Source organism: Anopheles nili, chromosome 3 (assembly GCF_943737925.1).
Source record: "Anopheles nili chromosome 3, idAnoNiliSN_F5_01, whole genome shotgun sequence".
In the NCBI taxonomy this organism is placed as follows: domain Eukaryota; kingdom Metazoa; phylum Arthropoda; class Insecta; order Diptera; family Culicidae; genus Anopheles; species Anopheles nili.
In genome coordinates, this window is record NC_071292.1 from 12,060,974 (window position 1) to 12,084,363 (window position 23,390).

At 45.2% G+C, this 23,390-nt stretch overlaps 1 protein-coding gene across 1 annotated transcript; it reads left to right on the forward strand.

The window, feature by feature from the left end:
* The first annotated feature begins 8,509 nt into the window (after positions 1–8,509).
* On the forward strand, positions 8,510–21,609 carry LOC128722757 (neurogenic protein mastermind). Its single transcript, XM_053816437.1, has 17 exons — positions 8,510–8,609; positions 9,093–9,123; positions 9,649–10,021; positions 10,147–10,305; positions 10,818–11,225; positions 11,317–11,605; positions 11,674–13,250; positions 14,174–14,371; positions 14,904–14,993; positions 15,380–16,226; positions 16,300–16,926; positions 16,996–17,124; positions 17,201–17,523; positions 17,584–17,846; positions 18,128–18,282; positions 19,851–20,372; positions 21,581–21,609. The coding sequence occupies exons 1-17, from the start codon at positions 8,510–8,512 to the stop codon at positions 21,607–21,609; spliced, it is 6,120 nt and encodes a 2,039-aa protein (XP_053672412.1).
* Positions 21,610–23,390: the final 1,781 nt, after the last annotated feature.

Genomic DNA, 23,390 nt, shown 5'->3' on the forward strand with positions numbered 1-23,390 from the left:
TCGGTCACATTAATGGGATTGGCTCTCGGGAGCGAGCTAGTCGGTGTGATTGTTTGCTTACACAGATAATGATCTTTCCCTACCTAGCGCACCTCCCTACCCGACAGGCAACGGACTTTGAGTCGGTTGGCTCACGAATTTGGTCCGATCCTGAGGTACAAGCTACCGCCTACCGCCTTCCACCGACCGCCTACCTGTAACAACTTAATTAGCCAACACTTAAATGGCTTTTCTGTACGGCGCATTTTAAAATCGTTCTTTTTCTCTCCATCATTCATTCTATCGTTTCTTTTGGTCATTTTTCCGTACAAAGGTTTGTCAATTGTATTTTGTTCTTTACTCGCTCAATTCATTTATTTATTTTATCATATAAATATCTAATTGAGATGTTATATTAAAAAGTATCGTGAAAAGTATGTTACTAGTTGATATTATTTTAAATATAAATGTGCAAATATTGAATGCTCGTATGTAAATTAAAATTAGGTGTCATAGAAATACTGTTCCAAGACAACAAATAAATTGAATAATTTTTATTTCATCGGCTTTTCGGCGCATAATTAGCATGCCAAAAGTGAGAATTCGAATTCACTCTACACCACCGAGTACGCTCACTGGGACATGACGTCGGTGTTCCGGCTTAGGCATTTGAATCGATTGTGTTGGTACATTAATCATAAATCAGCTAGCCCGTGGACCTGTACAAAAAAGGCCTTGGTAATCAACGATGAACATAATTTCGTGACGGTGCGTAAGCGGCTGTCTGCCTACGGCTGTCACTGTTCATGGTTTTAGTGTGAGCCGGCTTCTCAACTAGCTCCGCAGGTGAGAGGATAACATTGTGTAGTGGTGAATTTGATTGGAATCGCGAAAGGCACTCTTGCGGCGGTCAAGGTCCCTGATGCTGAACCTTCAGCGACATTTTTGATATAATCGCTCAGGATTCTGTCAAATCATGTCAGCTAAGCGAGCTTATGCTTAACTACCAAATCGTCTAACGAGCGTAAGCTTTGTTTTGCAAAAAATTGCTCAAGAAGCTAATTCATACAGGAACAGATACATTTTCATTCATCGTGCGATAAATAATGAATTGCTATTGAAAAACCGAAAAGGCTTGTAAATTTATATGAGTTTATATGTTTTATCCATTCAAAGTTTCTTTCTTCAAAGTTATTCATTCAAAGTTTCTTAGTGCAGAAAGAAGTTAGGTGAGGGTTTTTTTCCAACACTGTTTAACAATTTCTACAAAAACGACCCCACAGTAAAATATCTACATTTCTATACTCCATGAACCTTTATGAGCGCATGTTCGCGATGACTGTAATAAAAAATGCAAATAATTTTGTCCAAGAAAGTAGATGGCTGTTTTTACGTCACCCTTTTTTTGTGTTGAGCAGTCAAGCATAACCGGAGCGTAAATTGTCGTTTATAGCAATCATCAACGGGGCTGTAAATAGTTAACTAAATCTTGCAGCTGCTTGCTCTAATGATCGTGTTCGTTGTGCACCTAATTTGAACTCGATTTTGTAAAATTCCACCGAACATTCGCATGGAATGCCTATTTGTGTAACATATCCAATGGAATAGAAAGCAAGAATTACTTAAACAATAATCGATGAAACAGCAATGAATTACATAACCTTTTACATTGCATAGCATAAATTCCTAGTGTTCATATTTTATTACAGCTCACACATTTGTTCGAAAACATATTCTTCGTTAGTATTTAAAATACTCATTTAACCGACGGTAGTGGCTTGGTTCACGTATTTACCTTCTCAACAGGCGGTTTTGTGTTTTATATAATGTTAGATTATAAACTTCTTTTATCCACTTATCTTTTGCAGTAGTCTGTAACATGAGCCTTTAATAACCAGGCGTCTCCATCAAATTCATTCTGTGCCATTGACTCCGTTCTAACACTCACCATCGTACCTATACATGCAAAGTCCGTGATCCGGTGTAAGAAGCTTCAATCGTAATTTGTGTATCGTATGTGTTACCAACCTACCATGGACTCGGACAACAATGTACATAATCATTCCATTTGCTGCTTGTGTGTGCTTCGCTACCCCAGACCTGTCTCGCGATGGCCGCAAGTACAACCGGTCGTAGATGAACCGTTGGCTTTCTTTCCCTTTTCTCGATTCCATCCTGCTTCTGTGCAATTGCTGCATCGGCATCGCATCGAGCTGCTACATTGTAACCTTTAGATGCGACTTTAATTCGCATTGTGGTTTAACCTTACATCGTTTTTTTTCCTTCCGATCAGTGCGTGAAAGTACGCCTGTGTAATTGTGCAGCTCGCGGTATGCTAGTAGGGGTAGGAAAAATGGGTGCATAAAAACAAAACAAAAACATGCAAGAAGGTATATGAGTATAATCGGGTCAATGATGAAGGCAGCCTTAAGTAGGTCATCATCTGTGAAGCTCGATGAAATCACGCAAAATCAAGGAGAATAGAGGTGTAAGAGAGCAATGTGTGTGCGTGTGCCGTGTAAGATGGGAGTACGAATTTGTAAAAAAAGAGAGAGAGAGAGAGAGAGAGAGAGACGCAAATCAAAGTGAAACAAAGGAAGGCGATAATTGTTGAGAGAAATGTTTTTATGATAGAACCATTTCACTAGGTAAGAAAGAACGCTTTTATAAAATTTTGTTAGCTGTAAATTTTGCAACAGTAAAATTAAAAATGCCAGAGAACGACGTGAAATTGTTATGCAATAGTGAAACGAATAGTGCAGAGGAGATATCATGCCGTGTTCATATCACTTATCACACGATCAATCGGCACCGTTGCCATGATACATGGATTAGCAAGTGTAGTTAATTATTTCATAAGTCGCAACACACGCCTCGGTTCGTGAGTGAAAGCAAGCTACGCGGACCCTAGCTGACTCAGATCACCGCTAGTAACTTCAGGCGGATTGAGATCTGCTCGACGCTCGTTCTATCGCGAACACCGACCATGTAATGGGTGGGTTTCACTTTCCGTTTCAACCGTCCGAGAAAACGATCCTATTTATATAGAGCTACACCTCCAATTCCCCTAGCGATCCCACACCACCCCATTCGATCGCGTCTGTCTCGCGATCACAACTGGCAGCAGGGCGTCAGTCACACAGACGCACACCTAACAGCGTATACGCACATTTGTGCGCGCCGGTCGGGGAGAAAGTGGCCAACCAACATGGAAATTGAAAGCGAAAAAGACGCGCAATCGGGTGACAAACTAAAACTAAAACGATGATGGCCTCTAAAATAGCGTTTAGTGAGAGAAACCGTGCAACGGTGGTGGAAAGGTGGAATAAAAACAGCGGAACTCGCGCACGCGCACACGGATGAAATCGAACCGGGGTGGGTTTTACGCCGAAACGAAATAAAGCCTCGACAGCGCTCTGGAGACGCATTTTGAAGACCTTAAGCGAACGAGCAGCTGAGTGTTAGGTTATGAGATCAGTCGTACACACGAAAGAAGATCCAGGATGGATGCGAGATTCGCATTCGATCGAGAAAATCAGAACAGTGTGGCAGCACACGCGGCTGCGCATTCCAACCGAGCACGAGCTTGTGTATTGGTAGACTGGGGAGGGATGATCTTGACGCCGTAACAATGGCAATGAGCTAGTTACGAAGGCATCTGACGTACTTGTTTACCATCACCTCTATAGAGCGGTGGTCGTGCTTGGCTACAACAACAATCGAAATGAGCTCAGCCAACCATTTACTCGCACCAGTAGTTCGCGCTTTCCCTTTTGTGGTCGATTTTTCCAACACTGTTTTCGCTTCCTAACCGGACTATCGCCTGGGCCGACCACTTCCATAGCGCTCACCTGCGACCTAGCGTGTTTTGGGTGTGGAAAAGCTGTTAATTTCGAATTTAGCTACACATTGTTTTATGTGCCGGTAGGGGGGAATTTTTGAGGCTTTTTTTTTTTGCGCCCCAACCTCTTCCGTCATCGTTTGCGAGATGAAAACTTTCAAATTCCGGGTGTTACGCAACTCTCGGGCGCGTAGCGTAGTGTAACAGACGGACATTGAGTATCATAAAAAAAACATAACTGCTCAACTCGCTTTGACGAAAGCTGCTTTTTTATTCCTTTCCTGTAAAAGCACGGCGCAACAACGATACTCTGTGGCTCATCTTCATCCATATAGGTACGATTACGACATGGTTTTGATTTGCAAGGCTTATGCTGTTGTTGGCATTTTTAGGGTTTTTGATAATATTTCTATCATAAGCCTTTTGCAGATAAAACTTTCCATTACAGTGACGTATCTCTTCGGAAGCTTCCTTTTTTGTACTCATGTGACGTAATTGTAGGTTCGACACTTTGTACACGATTAGTAACATGTTTTTGTTTGCCCTAAAGGATTGCTAGCCTTAAGAATAGATTTACGTGTGCATCATACTCTTCTGGGTAACTTTCGTTCGTCTTTCTGATTTTCACATTATATTTTGAAAGAGCCAATCCGTTTTTTTCAACTTGTCACAAAATGATCTTCTGTTTAGCATAATGTAACATGATCAACTTGAGCTGTTGTATATTTTGTATTATTATTGATTAATCTAAGTAACCAAATATTGAATCGAATAATATCTAGGTTGTTAAAAGCCTAAATTTATCGAAGTGGTTAAAGTAGTACAGGTACACTTCATGTTATCGACAACTTATCAACACAAACTATATGCTCGTATTGTTGTTTCGTCTCATTATTCTGTAGCTCCAGCGGGAGTCGCAGTAGGTAATAAAAATGATAGCTGACGGCAATTTCGAGTTGAATATTTCATTTTACTTCCAGCCTGTCCTCACCCAGGCAAGCTGCTTTTTTGTGTATTCATTATCATGACTATTAGAAATAATGTCATGCTCCAATGCTAGACACAGCAACCTATATTGCTCGACACAGCAACAGTCGAAAGAGACATCATGTTTTCTGCCGGCTGGTGTTGAAAACGCAAAACAAATGTCGAGTACCGACAGTTGAGTAAGGAGAAAACATATCTCCGGCTCAGACGATGGACAGAAAGAGGCAGCACACGGTGGTATTGAACGATTTTAATATTATTCGTGTACACCCGGCAGGATCGAACAGAGTGGCCCCGAAACGAAACACACACATACACCAACCATCATAATTGGTGCTGCTCCTTCGTCCGCTCCCTTCCGAACCAGGGACAAAGAAAACCACGTACTTCTCGTGCTTCCATCCAGCCACATCCGCATAGCAATGCCGGCCGCTTCCGCTTCAGAGGTTGCCATCGCCACCAGATTTGCATAACAAACCCGGCGCGCACGTTCATTTCCACGCCACTCTCGGTACCAGCATTTAATCGATGTTGTGCTGCTGTGTTGTTTGGTAGAAAGCTCGCCCGCTTGGCGCAGCCTGTTGGGAGGAAAATTAGGAAAAGCTACCCCAATGTTGGAGCTGTGAGGAAGCACCACCGGGAACTGTATACACTAATATGGATAGAAGTAGTTCATTCTTTATATTCCTATTTACAGTAATGAATTTTAAAATGTATCGATGATACTAAAAAATACAATATCATAGCGCATATTCGTTGATGTTATTTTCGTTGATGTTATATATATATATATATATATATATATATATATATATATATATATATATATATATATATATATATATATATATATATTAACTAATATATATATATATATATATATATATATATATATATATATATATATATATATATATATATATATATATATATATATATAAATAAATATAAAAGCAATCCATCTTCGAATGAAGAACATTCATTCCGCATTAACTGTATGCTTTTCTATAAGTTTTACAACCGTCACTGAGTTGTGCCGCAGGGAGTTCCTGCAATTACTGCATTTAGTCACTCCACTGATTCAACGCCAGTAGCGATAGTGTCCATAGTCACCGTTCGTTTGGTGGTTGTTGGTCCTCGCCAACAGTTAGCCTCCGTTCGGACTCATCAAACAACTCACAAATACACTGGTGCCCCGTCCGTTTTTGGACCCAAGTAAACTTGGCACGGCATCGCCGACGGTCACACGATTTGACTGTGACCCACTGACACCGATTTTCTGCATCCCCAAAGAAGAACACCTCGGACGCGGCAGCATGGACGGCCAACCGTACAAGAGGGTCGCTTTGGAGCGATAGAGTACAGGAGCAAAAGGGACGGATTTCATGAGATCGCGAAGTACACGCAAACGGAAGGCATCCCAAGATAGCGGAAAAGAAAAGCAGTGAGAGTTGCGTATGGTTAGATGACGTTATGTACCTTGATCCCTCCGAAAATGGGAGAGTGAATTGATATAATCAATTGACGTCTACTGACCATGGTGGCTGAGCGCAGATCGCAACAAACGATCGTACATCATCGATGACGTCATTGTTTGTGTTCTTGTCGATTGATTATGATCCTCCTGCTTGTTCTTGTTGAATTTGTTGTTAACGATGACGAGAGTTTAAATGAGACGATGGGCATCAGAATTCCCAAGAGGCTATAATCAAAGGGGTTTTCATTCCTTCGGACAACTCTGCCCTTTTTTGTTAACTTTTTTTAACATTAATGAGTAATCATATTGGATACTAGTGTCACGATATCACAATCCAATGATTTCTGATGCAATAGTTTACAACTTCATAATGTGCTTACATAAGATAACTTTCAAGGTAGACAAAGACATATTTCCTATATTATTAATATAATTCCGGTACTGTCGGAAGTGTCTCTAAGGGACGCTGCATATAATTAAAGGCCCAGTATTCGATCCCCATCGAGCACCTGCTAACCGTAAACGATAATGAATACAAACTCGTATAAAGAGAATGTGCCCATTTTGTGTTGGTGAGAGACAAAATATCGCTATGACGTAAGCGACTGCCTATTACCCCCCTCGATCTGCCATATGTAGCTGCAATGGAGTTGGAATTCGCATCTGAACTTGACCCACTTTCCCGCTGCACACACGAGCGACCATCGGCGAAGGTGTTGGTAGTAATTGTTTGCGGTGCTTTAGGATACATTTTTGTGAAGCAATTTTACTTCACTGGAAAGTAGTAGTCACCAATACTAATACCATTTTCGCCGGCGTTTTCCGGTGCATATAAAACGCGGTAATATGTTTTCCATTTTTCTTGCCATTTTATACAAACACGCGTTTGTTTCGGTTCGTAGCAACTGATCCTCTTTCCCTTCGATGACGTGCTTCTTGCGAAGAAGGAATGCGTTTCCGAATTTCATCATTATGAGTAATCTTTTCACAAAATCTCCCTCCATTGGCGAACTCGTTTATAATGTCAATGGTAGAACGGTTTTATGTGCAGTGCCGTCACAGTAGCAGCATTGGCGACATATAATTTTTCATTGTGTGATGTTTTACTATTGTTATTCATATTGTGAATATTTGTGAAAGTGTTTGAAAATAATTTTATTGAGTTGACCAGGACAAATTGCTTGTGCTTGTATGATTGTAAATTATTCCTGTTCTGTAGCTAATATTGTAATGTAAGTGTGATTGCTGCTGAATCATTATATATAAGTCGTATACGTCAACGTGTTTAACTTGACAAACTACGTATAATATTAAATTCAATTTGCTTGTTGGATATCACAACTTTTACTACTTTTTCTCAAAAAATCTAATGCAGTGAAAAATTAGCCAGCCTTTTGAGAGCAACCATTGAATTTCCTAGATGAGTCACGTATTGCTGAGCTAGCAAGGTTATTAACAATTACCGACTAGCGTCATTGCATCCCTCGCGCAGTCAAGTTCCCAGGTCGAAGCGATCTGCTGCTCCATGTTTGGGCAAGTTTGCTCGTGCTGCTTTTGTGTGGTGCGTTGTCGTAGTGTATCCCTATATAGGTTCATACCATTGTTGAGCCACAATTCTGGAGACTGCTTCCTTCCATGATTTATGCCTCGGAATCGGACAATCGTTTTATGATGCCGTGCAAGAATAATTGTGTACATTACAACCCTTTAACATTATGTGTAGTGTTTCTCGCAGACAAAGAGCGCTCGCGGTAGTGCTATAAAATATGGCTCAAGGGAAGGTTCATTTCAAAATTCGAATGCCACTCTATACAGCTGCTGCACGAAAATACAAAGAAACACTTTAAACCATCATGGACAGTTGAGATAGTTTGTCAATTCAATGAGCAATTAACTGTTAAGCCAATGCTTCACGTTTATGGCAGTTTACAATGTACTTTACAATAACCTAGCATATATTTACATGCAATTTTTACAGTTAAAAAACTACATTTTAAAACTTATGTGAATTTTAATTTTCTCGTCGTATATTGTTACTAAGGTGCTATATTTCTTTTTGTTTTTCATTTTTATGGTTTTCATAAAAATATTATTTGAAAATTTGACGTCACAAATTTTTTCTTGCGACAGTTAAAACGCTAATTAATGTTTGCCAAATCCGACCATTCTGTTGAAAGATGTATCCCATCCATGTTTTGAAAAACGGTTGGCTATGCATTATCACAATGTGTATCATATCATCAGCCCCCTCGAAACGCACAGAACCTCCACTAGCGTCGCTGATTGTGCGAAAAGACGTATACTACTATGAGGCGTACGGCACAAGTGATGACAAGAGCCTTGACGAGACGAATGGCAGAAACTTGAACCGCTTGTAAACTGATAACACACCTTAGGGTGTAATAAATAAATCGAATAAACCGTGCGGTCCATGGGCTCAGTCGTTGGTCGTGGGTGGACCTGTGTCCACTAAAGTCCCAGTAAACGGCAGGTCGAATTCCGTCCCGGAGGAGTGCTTCGTGTGTGTCGTTTGTTTGGTGATGAATTGATTTCATTTTACGTTCAAACAAAGTGTATTTCTGTTGAGATACACATCATAACACGACCGTTTTTCACTCACTCTGGCGATCAACGGTAATAGGAAAAATCGATACCAAATTTAAAAATCATATTTGCGCATGGTATCAGTTTTGAGAAAACGGAAGATTTGTGTATATATTTTTACCGGGTGTGGCTTAAAATTGCACTAACCAAATTGATCTTAGAATACTTCCGATTGTCCGTGAAATCGACGCGTGTCCACACAAGCGGATCTTAGTACCGTAACAAGCAGTCACAGGTGGTCGCAACTCCATTATAATCACTACAGGTGTTCGATTGTAATTTGTCGTGCTAAACCGACCGATAAAAATGATGTATGTAGGCTGTTTTTACAATCCGTCGCGATAAAATGAGCCAGCGAAATCTGCTACTCACCGTGTTGTAGTAAACCATGGGTACAAATTAATTGACGAACATTGGTAACGAGACGGCACCGGTGTGGATGTGTTTCAAAAGAAATCATCTAATTCTGCTTCGCCCCATCGTCACCCTAACGCACACACGAGCACGAGCACCCTCAAACACGTTAAAAGGTGGCCGTGGGTCTTCGCCTGCTGATAACTGCTGATTGCACAAGTTACGATTAATGAGTGATAGAAGTCTCCGCGTGGAGTTGATTCTCCGATAGGTGCTGGCGTCGAAATCATCAACCCCTGTCGCGCAATGTAAAGTTCTACAATAAAGCACACCAATTTTGGGGAGCATAACTGTTGGTTCTCGTAACTAACCTCTCAATTTCGATTCGTTTCGTGTCCTTTCGCAGGCTTGGCCCATGTGAACTACCACTGCCGGACCAGTGGCTTGTCCATACACAATTGTCGCAGCCAACGCAACCGTCTCAAGCATCGTTCTACTCCACATCGCAAACCGGTGGCCAAAGTTTGGGTGGACTCGGTGGACTGTCAGCCTCAACACTGCCGATACATCAACAGCAACATTCCTCCAGCGCCCAGCAGCCATCATCTCAGTTGCAACACCAAATCAACGCGCCGCAATCAGCTGCCGCAACAGCTACATCGGGAGCAGCTCCAGCATCACAACTGCAGAGCCAGTCAAAAATAATGAATGTCGTCGTACCATCCGTGGCCTGTCCGCCTACCGCATCGAAAAAGATACGCCGCAAGCCAGACGCGAAGGTAAGCGATCCCAATCCCAAGGATGCAACGCAGCTCCGTTTGCTCCGTTTCGTCGTCTGACGTTTACTGACTCGATTTGGGTTGCGACAACCTTTCTCTGTCTTTGCCGTTTACGCTATTGCCAGCAGCCACAATCGCAGATCAACAAGTGCAACAACGAGAAACGTCGCCGAGAGCTAGAAAATGAGTACATTGAGCAACTTGGCGAGTTCCTGCAGATCAAGCGGGATATGACCGCCTGTAAACCAGACAAAGCGGCGATATTAAGTGAAGTAGTACGAACGGTAAGTTTATCTGCAAACATCAGCGGAATGGTAGAATGTTTCTCGTTAGGAACCTGTTTCGCGCGTTCACCGCGATGGAGGTAGCAATTTCACAAGACAGTGACAATTTACGAGCCGATCGTAAGCACCTTCAGGTTGCACTGTGCCGGCAGCTTATTGATTCGCAAAATTTCTATACTGTTCGCAATCCTCCACGGAATGTGTCCGTTTGCCAGTTGCGCTTAACCACTTTCATGTGGTCATGCAAACCGCAAGAACAGCATGCTGACGAATCGCAACTGCATCCCTCATTTGTGTTGTGCTTGATGTTTGTAAACTGATTAGTTGCACCATCCTCGTCAACTGATGTTGTGTTTGTACTGCTTGCAGCTTGGTACGTTATCGTATTCCGTTGGAGAAAGATTGCGCTCCATGGATGAGTTTGTAATTTAGCGGATATTATTCTTAGTTCGGGATTGGCTGTCGCGTTCTCAATGTAATCGCAACTCACCACTATGTTCGTTCTCTTACAGTTTCGTCATATGCTAGAGCAAGGAAACCCGAATCTAACAGGTTCGCGGTGTTCCAAATGCTCGCCGGATTGTTCCGCTTCCTGCAAACTGCACCCAGTGCAACAGGGGGAGGTCTCATCCACTGAACCGCCACTACCGGAACCTTCGGTGAACGGCCACTCGCCGGAAAAGTCGGCTTACTTCGAGGCAGTGCAGCACTACATCTCGAACGTCGGCTGGGCCCTACTCGAGATCAACTCGGAGGGTGTGATTGAATGTGCCACGGAGAACGTCCGCGACGTACTGCACTACTCGCGCACGGAGCTCCACGGACAGTCTATCTATTCGTACCTGCATACTGGTGATCATTCAAAGCTGAGTCCTATTTTAAATAAGAATTCCTTTGAGCTAAACTGGGATCAAAATGAGGTAAGTTCATCTTCGCCACGAAGAACCGTGCTTTGCCTGCAGCATCAGTTCTATATTGCATCGTTGTCGTTTTTTCCTTTTCCTTTCTCAGATGTTCTATCAGACGCCAAAGCGGACCATTCGGACAAAGATTCGTTGGTTACTGAGGGCGCCGGAAGGAGCAAACGAAACGATCGAGCAAAAGCAGCAACGCTTGGAGAAGTACAAGGATCTGCTCATTATTTCCGCTCCCGTAAAGGATGATACGGAAGAATCGTCCTCGGTGCTCTGTCTAATTACACTACCCGAGGACGATCAAGCATCCATTGAAACGACCACTATGCCACAAACGCTGGACGAACAGCTAACGCTGAAGCTGGATACTAGTGGTAACATTATAGGTATGTACAGCAGCTCACGCCCCAAACAAGACAGTGGTAATGATTATTATCCATTCACTACGTTTCAGATTACGACTCATCGACGCTAAGGAAACAGTTTGCAGGAAATCTTACCAAAGAGACTATACGGTCAATATACGACATCTGCCACTATCAGGACCGTCCGCGTTTGAACGAACATCTCAGCAACGTCCGTTCGGCCAACGGTACTCCGCTGGAGCTGACGTACCGCTTGCGCCTCGGCGGCCCTGATGTGTACGTGCACGTGAAGACGCAATCGAAGCTCTTCCGCTGCACGAAACCAAATGAATCGGACTTCATAATGGCCATCTGTACCGTGCTGACGGAGAACGAAGTCACCATGCTATCGGCGGACGGCGGGGGCAACGGTGCAATGGTGATGGGAGGCGGCAGTGGTGGCCTTAGCGCAGCAATGAGCGGCAGTAACATTAACAATAACAACGGCGGCAACAACGGTAGCAGTAGCAGCAGTAATCCTACCTCATCCTCGTCCCTGGGTCTGCTAATGCCAAGCACTAGCAGCTCGGTGACGGGCGGCGGCCTAAACGGGAGCAACGAGGTCGTGGCTCGGCACATGGCCCAAATCACACAGGGAGTTAGTAATATGGGTGGTCCGTTGATGTCGAGTGTGCTTAACGGAGGCAGCGGAAGCGGAGCTGGTGGAGGCGGCGGCGGTCCAAACGCATCGGGAATGCTCGGAGGAGGAGGTAGCATGACGGGTGGAACCATGAGCGGACCCGGCGGCATGGGAGGAGGTCCTGGTGGTGGAGCTACGGGACCTGGCGCGTCTGTGCTTAGTGGTATGGGCGCCGGAGGAAATGTGGCCATAGGTCCTGGATCCGCCATGGGCTCGATCGTGTCCCCGCGCAGCAACCCAAACTCCTCCTCGCTCCTGTGTGCTCCATCCTCCGACAACAGTAACTTCTTCAACTCGGACTTTGAGCTCGACTTTCCACATTCCACGTTCGATATGGAGTCGGTCGGTGTCGGCTGGGACTCGCGGCCCGACTCCCGGACCAGTGTAACTCCGGTCAGCACCCCGCGTCCTCCGTCCGTCAGCGCGTACAGCCCAGCGGCCGCTCCAATGTGCGCATCGCCGATGACGCCGTACTACTCAGGCAACACGATGGGCGGAATGCCGTCACCTTCCAACAACAATGGGGGAGCAGGTGGTGGTGGAAGCGGAAGTGGCCTCGTGAATACCAACATGTCCTTAAACAATAACAACAACAATACTAACAACAACAACAACAACACTGGGACGCCATTCGGTTCAAACGCGTTTCAGTTTCCGTTTGACGACAGCAAGGATAAGCTGCAAGATATGCAATCGCAGCAACAGCAGCAGCAGCAACAACACCATCCTCATATGTCACCGATGCAACAGCATCAGTCCTCTATGCAGTCGCAGCAAATGGTACAGCGGCAGCAGCACCAGCAGCAACATCACCAACACCAGCAACACCAACAGCACCTTCAGCAGCAACCTCAGGCTCCATCGAATACGCACGATTCCGAGCGGTTGCGGAACCTGCTCACAACCAAGCGACCTCACTCAAATGCCTCGTCCTCGTCCGGTTTGGATATGGACCACGATCATCGGAATCCGAACCGAATCTTAAAGGTACGTCAATGAGGCACTTAAAAACGTGTTAGTAATAAATAGTATGATATATTCCTACATTAAAAAAAAATAATCTCATCTCGTTGGTGTTGGATAGTAGATCATGGTAGAAGAAAAACCACTAACCTTGTAGATTTAACATTTTGCTTCAAACATTTAGCATTAAATATATTTGAACTAAATAGTTTTCTTCGCGATAGAAACATTGTAATGACGTAATTGTTAGTCGGTACTCTCGGTTGAACATCCTAACATTGAACGTGCTATACACGTATTTATACTAGCCTTTAGAAACAATCTCATTGACCTTCCCCTTTATTGCATTAGCTATTTACTTTGAATGAACAGAGAGCATTTAGTTTCTGTATCAGATGCTCCTCTACCTATTTTAACTTGAACAATCATATTGTTATGTATTGCGTTAATGTGTTCAAGTATTTCCTTCGCTATTTGGCATTCCACTGCATAATTTATCCTTACTGTTGTCCTAGAAGTTGGGAACTATTCCCTCGTGTTTTATTATTTGTTCGAAACGATCGTTGATGTTATCCCAAGTTTCAAAATCGCAGCTTATATCACGAACTTTTGTCGAATCTTGCATGGTATATACATTACGAAGCTTGACTACTGTTAATGAAATGGATGAAAATGGATGTTCTGTCACTCACTGCGTATTGATTTTTGAAAGGAAGTACTTCAATACTCGCACATATCGAAAGTACTTTCTTGATGCGCGCGACATGTTTGGAAAATCCTTCGTGCACATGTTTTGATTCTCTATTTCTGTGTCTTTGGAAATTCTAGCTATGTTGTTTTATACACCCTTCTATCATTAATAGCTCATCTTCCTCCTATCGTATAATTCTCTTCTTCTCTTCTTACTCTCTTTTCTATATGTATAATTTGTTGGTTTCGTTTTGTAGGGGTTGCTAAATTCCGAAGAAGATAAGGATAATAATGGCAATAAATTAAGTACCACATCTCTTTCACAACGTATACCTCAGTCAGTTAGAACCCCAACGCAAGGTAGTGGTAACAGTGGTGGTGTTAGTGGGCTGGGGTTAACAGCTCGCTCAGGAAATGAAAATAGTAAATCCAGTACCAATAATATGCTGTTACAGGTACGACCATGCTCCTTTACTACCAGTCTTGTTTCGTTTCTATTGTTTGTAGATCCGATGTTACCGTCAATACTTTACATTCAACTTTGCTTATTATCTTATCGATCTTAAGTTATAACTTAACTAGCATATTTCATAAACGAGCACGGCGATCTTAGTTTAACTCGTACATATTCACCATGAAAACTAATTGCAAAAAAGTTGGAACTGCTCTGCGAGTTGTGCACAATCCCTCATGCACACTGGCATTGATCAACCATGCTATTCTTTTCTCATCGGTTAACTATTCGACATATCTGTCGACCATTCACTGACTAGTCCCACTGATTAGCTAACCCCATCACGCAATCACGTATTGCAGGTTTTCGTTGACTTATTGTGCCTGATTATTGATTTTTGTTTGCTGCTGATCGTTCTAACACACGTTTTTGTTTTAATTGAACTGGCACGATGGTATAGAAATTAGAAACCTCAATGCAATAAACATGAATATCATGTTTAACCTTCTTCATACTCAAACATCATATTCCAGCTACTCAACGACAAAAGTGATGATGACGATAGTGACGCCCGCAACCGGCAAGGTCCTAGCGAACTTCTGAAGCAACTGCAGAAGGTTAAAGTAAGTGTTGTCGAGGTTAAAACGCGGTATTTGATTCTCACGATCAAAACGAACAAACGAAATACGTTTTTTACACCTTCAGTCCACGATCAACGTGAAGCGTTACTTCCTTGTGTTACGAGATGAAACGGATTGGTTTATTATTATATACAAAAAAACTATTATACGTGATACTCTTGTTATTGCATTCCCACATTTCGTGCCGAACAAGCGATCCCATTCGTTTTTGAAAACAATTATGTACTATTTGTACGAATACGCAATCAGAACTTCATCATATCAGCCATTTATCTCAACAAAACGACATTGCGCACGATGTCACCCTGAAATGTTTCAATATCATGTTCACTAATGAAACGTCTGTTATTTTTTTACTATTCTCCTAGGATGAACCAAAGGAGCATAATCCAGCTCCACTGAACAACGAAGAGCTGATCCAGATGCTACGGGTACAAAGCAATGATCGCAAACGACCTTCGACCGAACCGGACGAAGGGTCTGCCGTCAAGCGAACGGATAACCGGCCGTCTAAGTTACGCGAGCGTAACAAGATGTTAGCCTCACTGCTGGCCAACCCGGCCAAAGCACCTATGCCAATGCAGACCGCAATGCCCTTCAATCGCATCATCCCGGACATACCAAACTCGGGGTTGGCTCGTCAACTCGCAAACGTTTCGAGTTCGACCGCGCCAAATCAGACACTCAACAACAACAACCTAACGACGAGCAACAATAATTTAAAACAAGTACAACAGCTGAACCAAATGCGCCTGCAACAGCAGCAACAACAGCAGCAGATGCGCAAGTCAGCTATGCCTTCTCAATCACAACAGCCTCCAACATCCTCCGATATCTACCTCAACCATCAGCAGCAACAGCACCACCATCAGCAGCAGCAGCAGCATCCGCAGGCGCATCAGCAGCATCTTCAGCAACAACAACATCTTCCACCACATCCGCATCAGCAACACCATTCGCAGCAGCAGCAGCAGCAACAAGCTTCGTTGATGCAGCAGCAAATGCTGGCCGCTCATCGGCAGCAGAACTTCTCGCCCGCGATACAGGACTCGGGTATCGGATCAGCCGGAAGCGGTTCGTTTGCGACATCGACGTCCGGCACTTCGACGCAACCCGTCTCCGAGTGGGATCCTGAACTCAACGAAATACTTAACCACGTGATCGACATTGCACCAGAGGGCGACTTTGCTGAAAGCGAACTCAACAGTATCTTAGGTGCGTTATCTTACAGCTGTGTGTGGTGTTTCAACTCTTCACTAACACTCTTGGTGCTTTTTATTTGTTGCAGGCTTAAGTCCAATCGAATCGTCTACATCTTCGGTTGTGCCGTCGCAAACTAGCCAACCAGATATTCATGAAAAATTGGCGATAAACGCGATCCAAAAATCGTTGATGCAGTACGAAAACGTTAGCTCCCCGTTGCAACCGCAACCACAGCCACAGTTCAGCGGAAGTCCTCCGGCATATCCGATGCACGCGATGGCCGGCGGAGCGAGCAGTGGTAGCGGTTCCGGCGGTGGAAGTGGACCCAACATGGGCCCCATGGGTCCAAGCGGCAGTGGCCCTGGTGTTGGTCCTGGAAGCGGCGCTACGGGTAGTGCCAGTGGTGGTGGTGGTGGTCCTGCAGTCAGCTCGGGTAGCAACATGCAGCAGCAGCAGCAGCAACAGTCGTCACAATCGGGAGCAAACCAAAACTTCACACCTCCGCCAGTGTACACGCAACGGATGCGAATACCACAGGGTCAGATGGGCGGTGGTAATCCAGGCGTGCCGCAGAATTTACTCGCCATGCAAAAGCTACATCAGAACCGCGATCGTATCCTGCAGGAACAACAACGGACACGACTGCTTCAGCAGCAGCAGAAGCAGCAAATGGTCGTGACCGTGAATCCTACCGCGAACTCTGACCTTGGACGTAAGTCTCGACATCGACGGCTATCGTCTCGTAATTGCAGTGATTTAACGTTAGATTTTCGCATTTTAGCTCCCAACGTTACGCTTACCCGTGCAAATAATGTGCCGGATTCACAGCTCAGTCCTGGATTTTCGCCGAGCCTGATGCAACAGCAGCTGAGTCCTAGCCAACGTGCACAGCTAAGTCCGCAACAAGCAGGTACGAAGCACATACCGATTAAAGGTTGCGATTTGTACGCTCATATTTTGTTTCTCTTCACCCGCACACATGCCAGGATTCCAAGGCAATCCGTTCAACAACAATCCAGGCCACCGATTATCTCCTCAGCTGCAACAGATGGTATCCGGTTTTGGCAATGCGGGTGGTAACGTAAATCAACAGCTATCACCTCGCCAGCCGCCATTTGGCGCTGGGGTGGGAGGCCAAGCGGTCAATCAACCGAACGTAGTCGTCCCGGGCCAATCGCCGCAGCAGCAGCAACAACAACAACAACAACAGCAGCAGCAGCAACAACAAGCACAACAGCAGTGGCAACAGAACACGAATGCGAGACTATCTATTCAGCAACAAAATCCAATGCTAAATGCTCAGCTTTCGGTAAGACCCTATCACGTAGCAGTGCGACTTGGGAATTCATTTATTTCATTTCTGTTTTAGTCCGTGGGTGGATTCAACCCCGCTGCGAATCGACAGTTTGTCGGTCCACCTCAAAGGCAACGGAATACGCTTAACAGTCCCGGAACACCCCGTCAACAGAACGCGTTCGGTGGCTCGATGGTGGATGGCGGCGGATTTCCAGGTCCACCCAGCCCCTCGCCAGTGGGTGTATCTGCGCCGAACTTTGCCAACAACGTGTATGCCACCCAGCAGATGAGGCTCCAGCGGCAAGGCAGTGTGCCGCCGCAAGCAACTCAACACTTGCCAGGTAAGCTTTAATGAAGCGCTAGTGCCGTATTAACCCGCCCCGTACTTGCTACTATCCGTGTGGTCCGATCGGTTACTTCCGTAATCAGCCGGAGTAGGAGAGCCTCTATGCCGAAGCTGGTCGGTAGGGATAATTGGATCCGAAGGGGTTTTGTATTTGCGGTCGGGCACAAAAACAAAGCGTTAGAGATATCGCGGTAGCTTAGTAGGAAGAAATACAATCGATCGGCTGCTGGCCCGTAGCTGGCAGAGGAAGAGAACAAGAACACTCTTAAAGGCACGCTGTTTTCGCAGGATCGCCCCGTTCCGCGTACGGTGGACATGGGCCCGGTCCGGACGCCACCGGTTACGGTATGATGTTCGGGAATGCGGCAGCAATGCAGCAGCACACGGCGACCTCACCAGGCGATTTCTTCAATCGCAGTCAAACTGGTAAGAGACGCAACGAACCCACAATCCACAAGCACCCACACACACCCCCTCGCACATCCACCCATATTGCCATACGAACCACGCCACATCTCGCAAGGATATGCACTACACGCGATAAAAAAAATCTGAGCTGTACGCAAGTACTTGATCATCTGACAAAACTCATGCAGAACTAGCCAGCCTTCGCACTGCACGCTGAAACGAAGCCACCATTCTAGGATTCTGGTGTCATTAGGCACCTGTCAAGCAAAGTAGCTTTACCGAGTTTGCTCGCTCAGTCGGTCAAGGACAAAACATATCTAACTGCCCCTGTTTCGAACAAGCCCAAGGAGTCACTCTGACCTGACACCTTCAGAAAATAAGTAACGCTGAGCTGATCGAATCCCGATCGATGGGGCAATAGTTCTGCGTTTCGTGATCTACGAGAGCAAGGTGTTCCGGTGCGTGGGGAGTAGTGCGTGTTTGCTATGCGTGGATGTGCTTTACCTGTTTATCCAACCTATGCTCTGTGCTCATCAACTCCTTCCCAACTATCGTGCTCTCTGCTCCTATTTCATGTTCTCTGTTCTCTGTTGTTTGTGTCATCATCAACCGCATCTTTTCATCTTCCAATCGGCTACTGGCAAATACTGAAAGCTTTTTCTTTACTCTCCCCCACCCCCGTCGCCTTTTTTGTTGCTTCATTCGGACCTGAGTTGTGCTCGTGTCATTTACTCGCATAAACATAGTGTTGGCTTATCACACTGTCAACGGTTCGTGGTTTGGGGGTGGTTTTACTCCCGCTTTTCTCTCCATGGGTCCTGGGGGGATGTAACGGGAGAGCCTTCATACGCGTTTCTCTTATCGCTCATTCACTCGGTCGTTTCTACACGCCATCTTCTTCGTGTTCGTTGTGTGTTACTTATCTTCCCGCTGGGTGTAAGCTATGTGTTTCGTCCATCAAAAACTGTGTGTTTATGTTTTATGTCGTAACTAACTTACAATTTTTTTAAGCGAATTTTTAATGTCTAATGGGTTAAATGACCAAAGGTGATCATCAGGTGAAGTAATACACTCATTGTACAACAATGGATGGGAGGGAACTGATGCCAATGAGCGCGAACAAGCGCGAACGATCCGCGATGAAGTTAGCCGTAGATCGACTGGGTCATACGAAATCCACATCTTGGTTGCCATTAATGCCACCGTGAATCACACCAACAACCACCACCACTACTTCCATGGGGACGGTTTTGTTTTATTCTTGTACATATTTCGCGCACCGTCAATTTTAACACACCCTCTCTCAGCGTGTACGTATATCCTCATCGATGTGTTTCTGTCATCTTTTGCACTCTCATTAGCCGCGCCGGGGGATGTATGTGGATTTTACTGTGCATAACACATATCCTTTCCGTTCCGTGTGCTCACACATGCCACACCATCTCGATGTACATGTACCAAATCCTCGTCCTTCCTCGACTGTGTAGTGTGAGAGTGTGGGCCCATCTGCACGGACAGAGAAGGAGAAATTTTTGTAGCCTGACCCCACCGTCGCTCAATCAAAACAAAAAACATTTTATTCGCAGGTGTCAACGGTGGTATTATCGGTGGTGGAAGTAGTATGGGTAGCGGCGGCGGCGGCGGCGGTGGCGGCAGTGGCGGCAGCAGCAGCAGCCTTAGCAATGGCACCAACTCCGGTGGCCAGAGCCTGAACCACTCGGAGCTGGTGCGGCAGGAGCTGCGGGCCGTTGTCAGTGGCCGAGCGCAACGGCCACCATCGCACAGTAGTCCGATGGGTTTGTCCCCGCTCGGGTCCATGTCGCTGCAGGCCTGTAACGATATCACCGGCGGTATTGGTAGTGGTGGTGGTGGAGGTGTTACCGGTGGAGGCGGTATGAATGCCTCCGTCGTCGGCAGTAGCAACGGTGTGTGCAGTGCCATGTCCAACATGTTGAGTGGTGGTATCGGTGTTGGTAGTAGTGGGAGTGCAGGAGGATCAAGGACATCCTCGACGGACACCGGCATGTCCGGGGCGATGCTACACAGCGGTAGCACTTCCACCGGTCTTGATCCATCGATGCTGTTCAATTACCATCTCACCCAGAAAGGTTAGTGATATCGGGAGTCCCTCCCGGGCATACAGGGCGCGAGTATTGTAAGACTGGCTGGTTCAGTGGCTCGAACTTTTTCTTCCTTGACGCTCCGATCGCGGAAAGGGGTTGGGAAAAAGGATATTGTTGATGCTCGAGCAGGCATTTGTCGCGAGTTAATCGTTTGCTTTTGTTTATTTTCTTCGCTCCGATGCTTCGTCTGGTATTTGGGGGTTTCGTTATCAAAACAAAAACCAAAACAAAAAAGTAACCAAAACTCGAAAAACCACCCCTACAAGTCCTGCGCGAACCTCGTCGAGGTCAACCGACGGAACTGCTGCTGCTGTGGCTGCTGCTGACAGGGACACGTCGACTGATGACCCCTCGGCGGTCACTGAAAAACTGTCGGCTATGAGCAGCCAATACGACAAGCTTGTCCATCCAACGGAAGATGAAAATCACAACCCCTATCCGGTGGTGGTAAGCAGCGCCGAGTTTTTGAAACACCACAAAACTCCACGTAGCAATGCACACCAGGCAAAGGCTCCAGCATACCATAGACGAGAGTGTTGCTACACACGGGCACAATTCATGTCCATTTTTGTTTTCGTTTCCCCCAAACCGGAAGGAATGTTTTCGAATCGTGGAAGCAATTCATACGTTCAAACTCAGCATCATCTTTTGCGCGACGCACGGACACGCTATGGGTTTTTTTGGTTTTCAGTTTCGGGGACGGCGCATATCCTTTTTTTAGCATAAGGACATGTTTTGGGGAACCACCGTTCTTAGATGCACGTTGTTCGACGGATAAACAGAGGCCGAATCCTCTAAGGCCGGTACGCAGTTGACACGAAACAGGTCTCTTGTGACCTTACGCAACCCTTACACACGTATCTCATCCCCAACCAAATGGCCCGATAGTAATATTTGCTTTTTGTTTGTTTGTTTTTCTCGAACGCTCTTTTGCTTTTGCCAAATCTCAAGCATACAAAAAAATACGCTTTCATCAAACTTCATCGCTTTTCAGTAGTGTGTCAACCATGTATCCAGCCAACCTCTCATCAGTCGTTTTGTCATTCGTCATTCGCCAGCAAAAAAACAAAGTGATAGAGGCGGTGATCACTATCAGCGCGCGTCGCCACGCGTTACAAGAAGCGTTATCTAATCCCGTGTATTTCTGTTTTTCTTCTTGTCTTCTTTCTTCCGTTTCCGAATCCCACGTGCAGAGTTTTTCGGAGGAAACACGAGTCGGTGACCCGAGAAATTCATCCCTTCTTCTGCAAAAGCTTCTGTCGGACTGAAGTGATCGTGAGGCCTCACCACCGACCGGGGCCCAGGTCAGTAATGGAGTACTACTGCATCCCAGTATACGTCGACGTTTGCTACACAGTAACCAAGTCGTGCCCCAAGATGGCTTCACTGGTTGGAGGCTGGCTATGAGCTGGCCGAACTGTAGCAGAACCCAAGCGTACTCCATGAAAGACAAAAGACAAAAAGAAATCAACGGAAAACACTCTCGAGACCGAACGGCGACAAGGTCGTAAACGTGTAGCCAATAATCAAACGTGCATAGCAAGCGTCGTGCTGTGGCCCCATCGAATGTGCGCAAGTAGCCCGAGCTTCCTGTGGCTGGCACACCGGTGGGGCGGTTAGACACTACTAAGCTAAGGAAAGTAAAACCCGAAAAGCATAATACCATGCAAGTGTACTGAACCGGCTCACCCGGTGGAGGGAGCAGGCAGAGGGCGCAGGGCGCGTCTCTGCCTAATGCCGCTGTTTCACACGGCACCGGGAGAGCGACGCAACAAATGATACAACCGATTTGTGATTTGATGTTGAAAACAAAGTAAAAAATTTAAACCAGAAAGCTCGTGTAAAGAAATTTGAAACTCGTACAGTCGAGCGATCGAGGAGGAAGGAAAATAATGTGCATGTGATGATGTGCATGTAAAAATTAAAACATACAAAGTAGAACAAAGAGGAGCAAACGAACGGTGAGACGATGATGGTTAGCGTGTGCGTGTGTGAGAAGGGGAAGACCGTTTTGAAGTAATTCTATCGTATTCTAGCGTAAAAAATTGTACATAATAAAACACCCCGTCGTGCATACGTTACACAGGAACAATAGGCTAAGCAACAGTCACGTCGGCGGCGGAGTTGTATGTTATCATCGTATGTAACAGGTGTGTGGCGCATGCTTCGTACGCATATTAGCAAACCATGATAAAATTGATGGAAACTGGTTACAAAAAAAAGAGTACGAAGATTAAAATAATAATGAACGCAAATAGAAATACCTCTAACTTTAGTGCAAAGTTATAAAAAGAAACAAATCATGAGCGCGGTTTGGTGTAACGACAGGAATTTACGCCCATGGTCACACACATATTAACACACCACATGTAAAAAGCTAATGAAAATGACGATCGGCGCTAGGATCGCTAACGGACGTACGTCACATGAAAGGAGAAAGTAGACCCTTTCTCTCTCTCTTTTTTTCGCTCTCTTTCTCTGTCGCGTACTGGAAAGGAAGCGTAAAAATTGGGTGTGCGTGTTGTGTGTCGCTTAATGGTAAAAGCAAAAACCTGTAACAAACCTCTCTGACCAGCGATAGGAGATGATAACCGAAACCAAAATATAATAGCAAAGGTTGCCCCGTGAGACGAATGAATCAGAGACGGGCGGGATGGTAAAACAAAAAATAACACAATAGGGAACGATCTCTTGTGAAGGACGAATGTCAGCAGATGTGAGGCAGAGCTGCTTCTTCGAGCTGGTTCAAGATTGCGATCGCATAGCTCGCTAGTAAAGCGAAACAAAAAGCAAAATCAATCGGTTTCTCGCCACTGAAACAAAGTGCAGCAGCTGCATCATCAAATCGCTCGTGCACCCGTGAGGCGCTTCTCGTTTAAGAATTTGAGATGACCGCATATGTTGGTGCTTTACAACGTATAACATACATAAAATCACTATCAAACACATAGCATACAAAACAAAACTTACCACACCTATCGGTCGAAGAAGAAATAGTTCGTG

Coding starts and splice junctions, on each gene's coding strand:
- LOC128722757 (XM_053816437.1), top strand. CDS start 8,510: ATGTGTATCATATCATCAGCCCCCTCGAAACGCACAGAACCTCCACTA. Junction 11,606..11,673: donor TACTAGTGGTAACATTATAG/GTATGTACAGCA, acceptor ACTACGTTTCAG/ATTACGACTCATCGACGCTA. Junction 18,283..19,850: donor CTTCAATCGCAGTCAAACTG/GTAAGAGACGCA, acceptor TTTTATTCGCAG/GTGTCAACGGTGGTATTATC.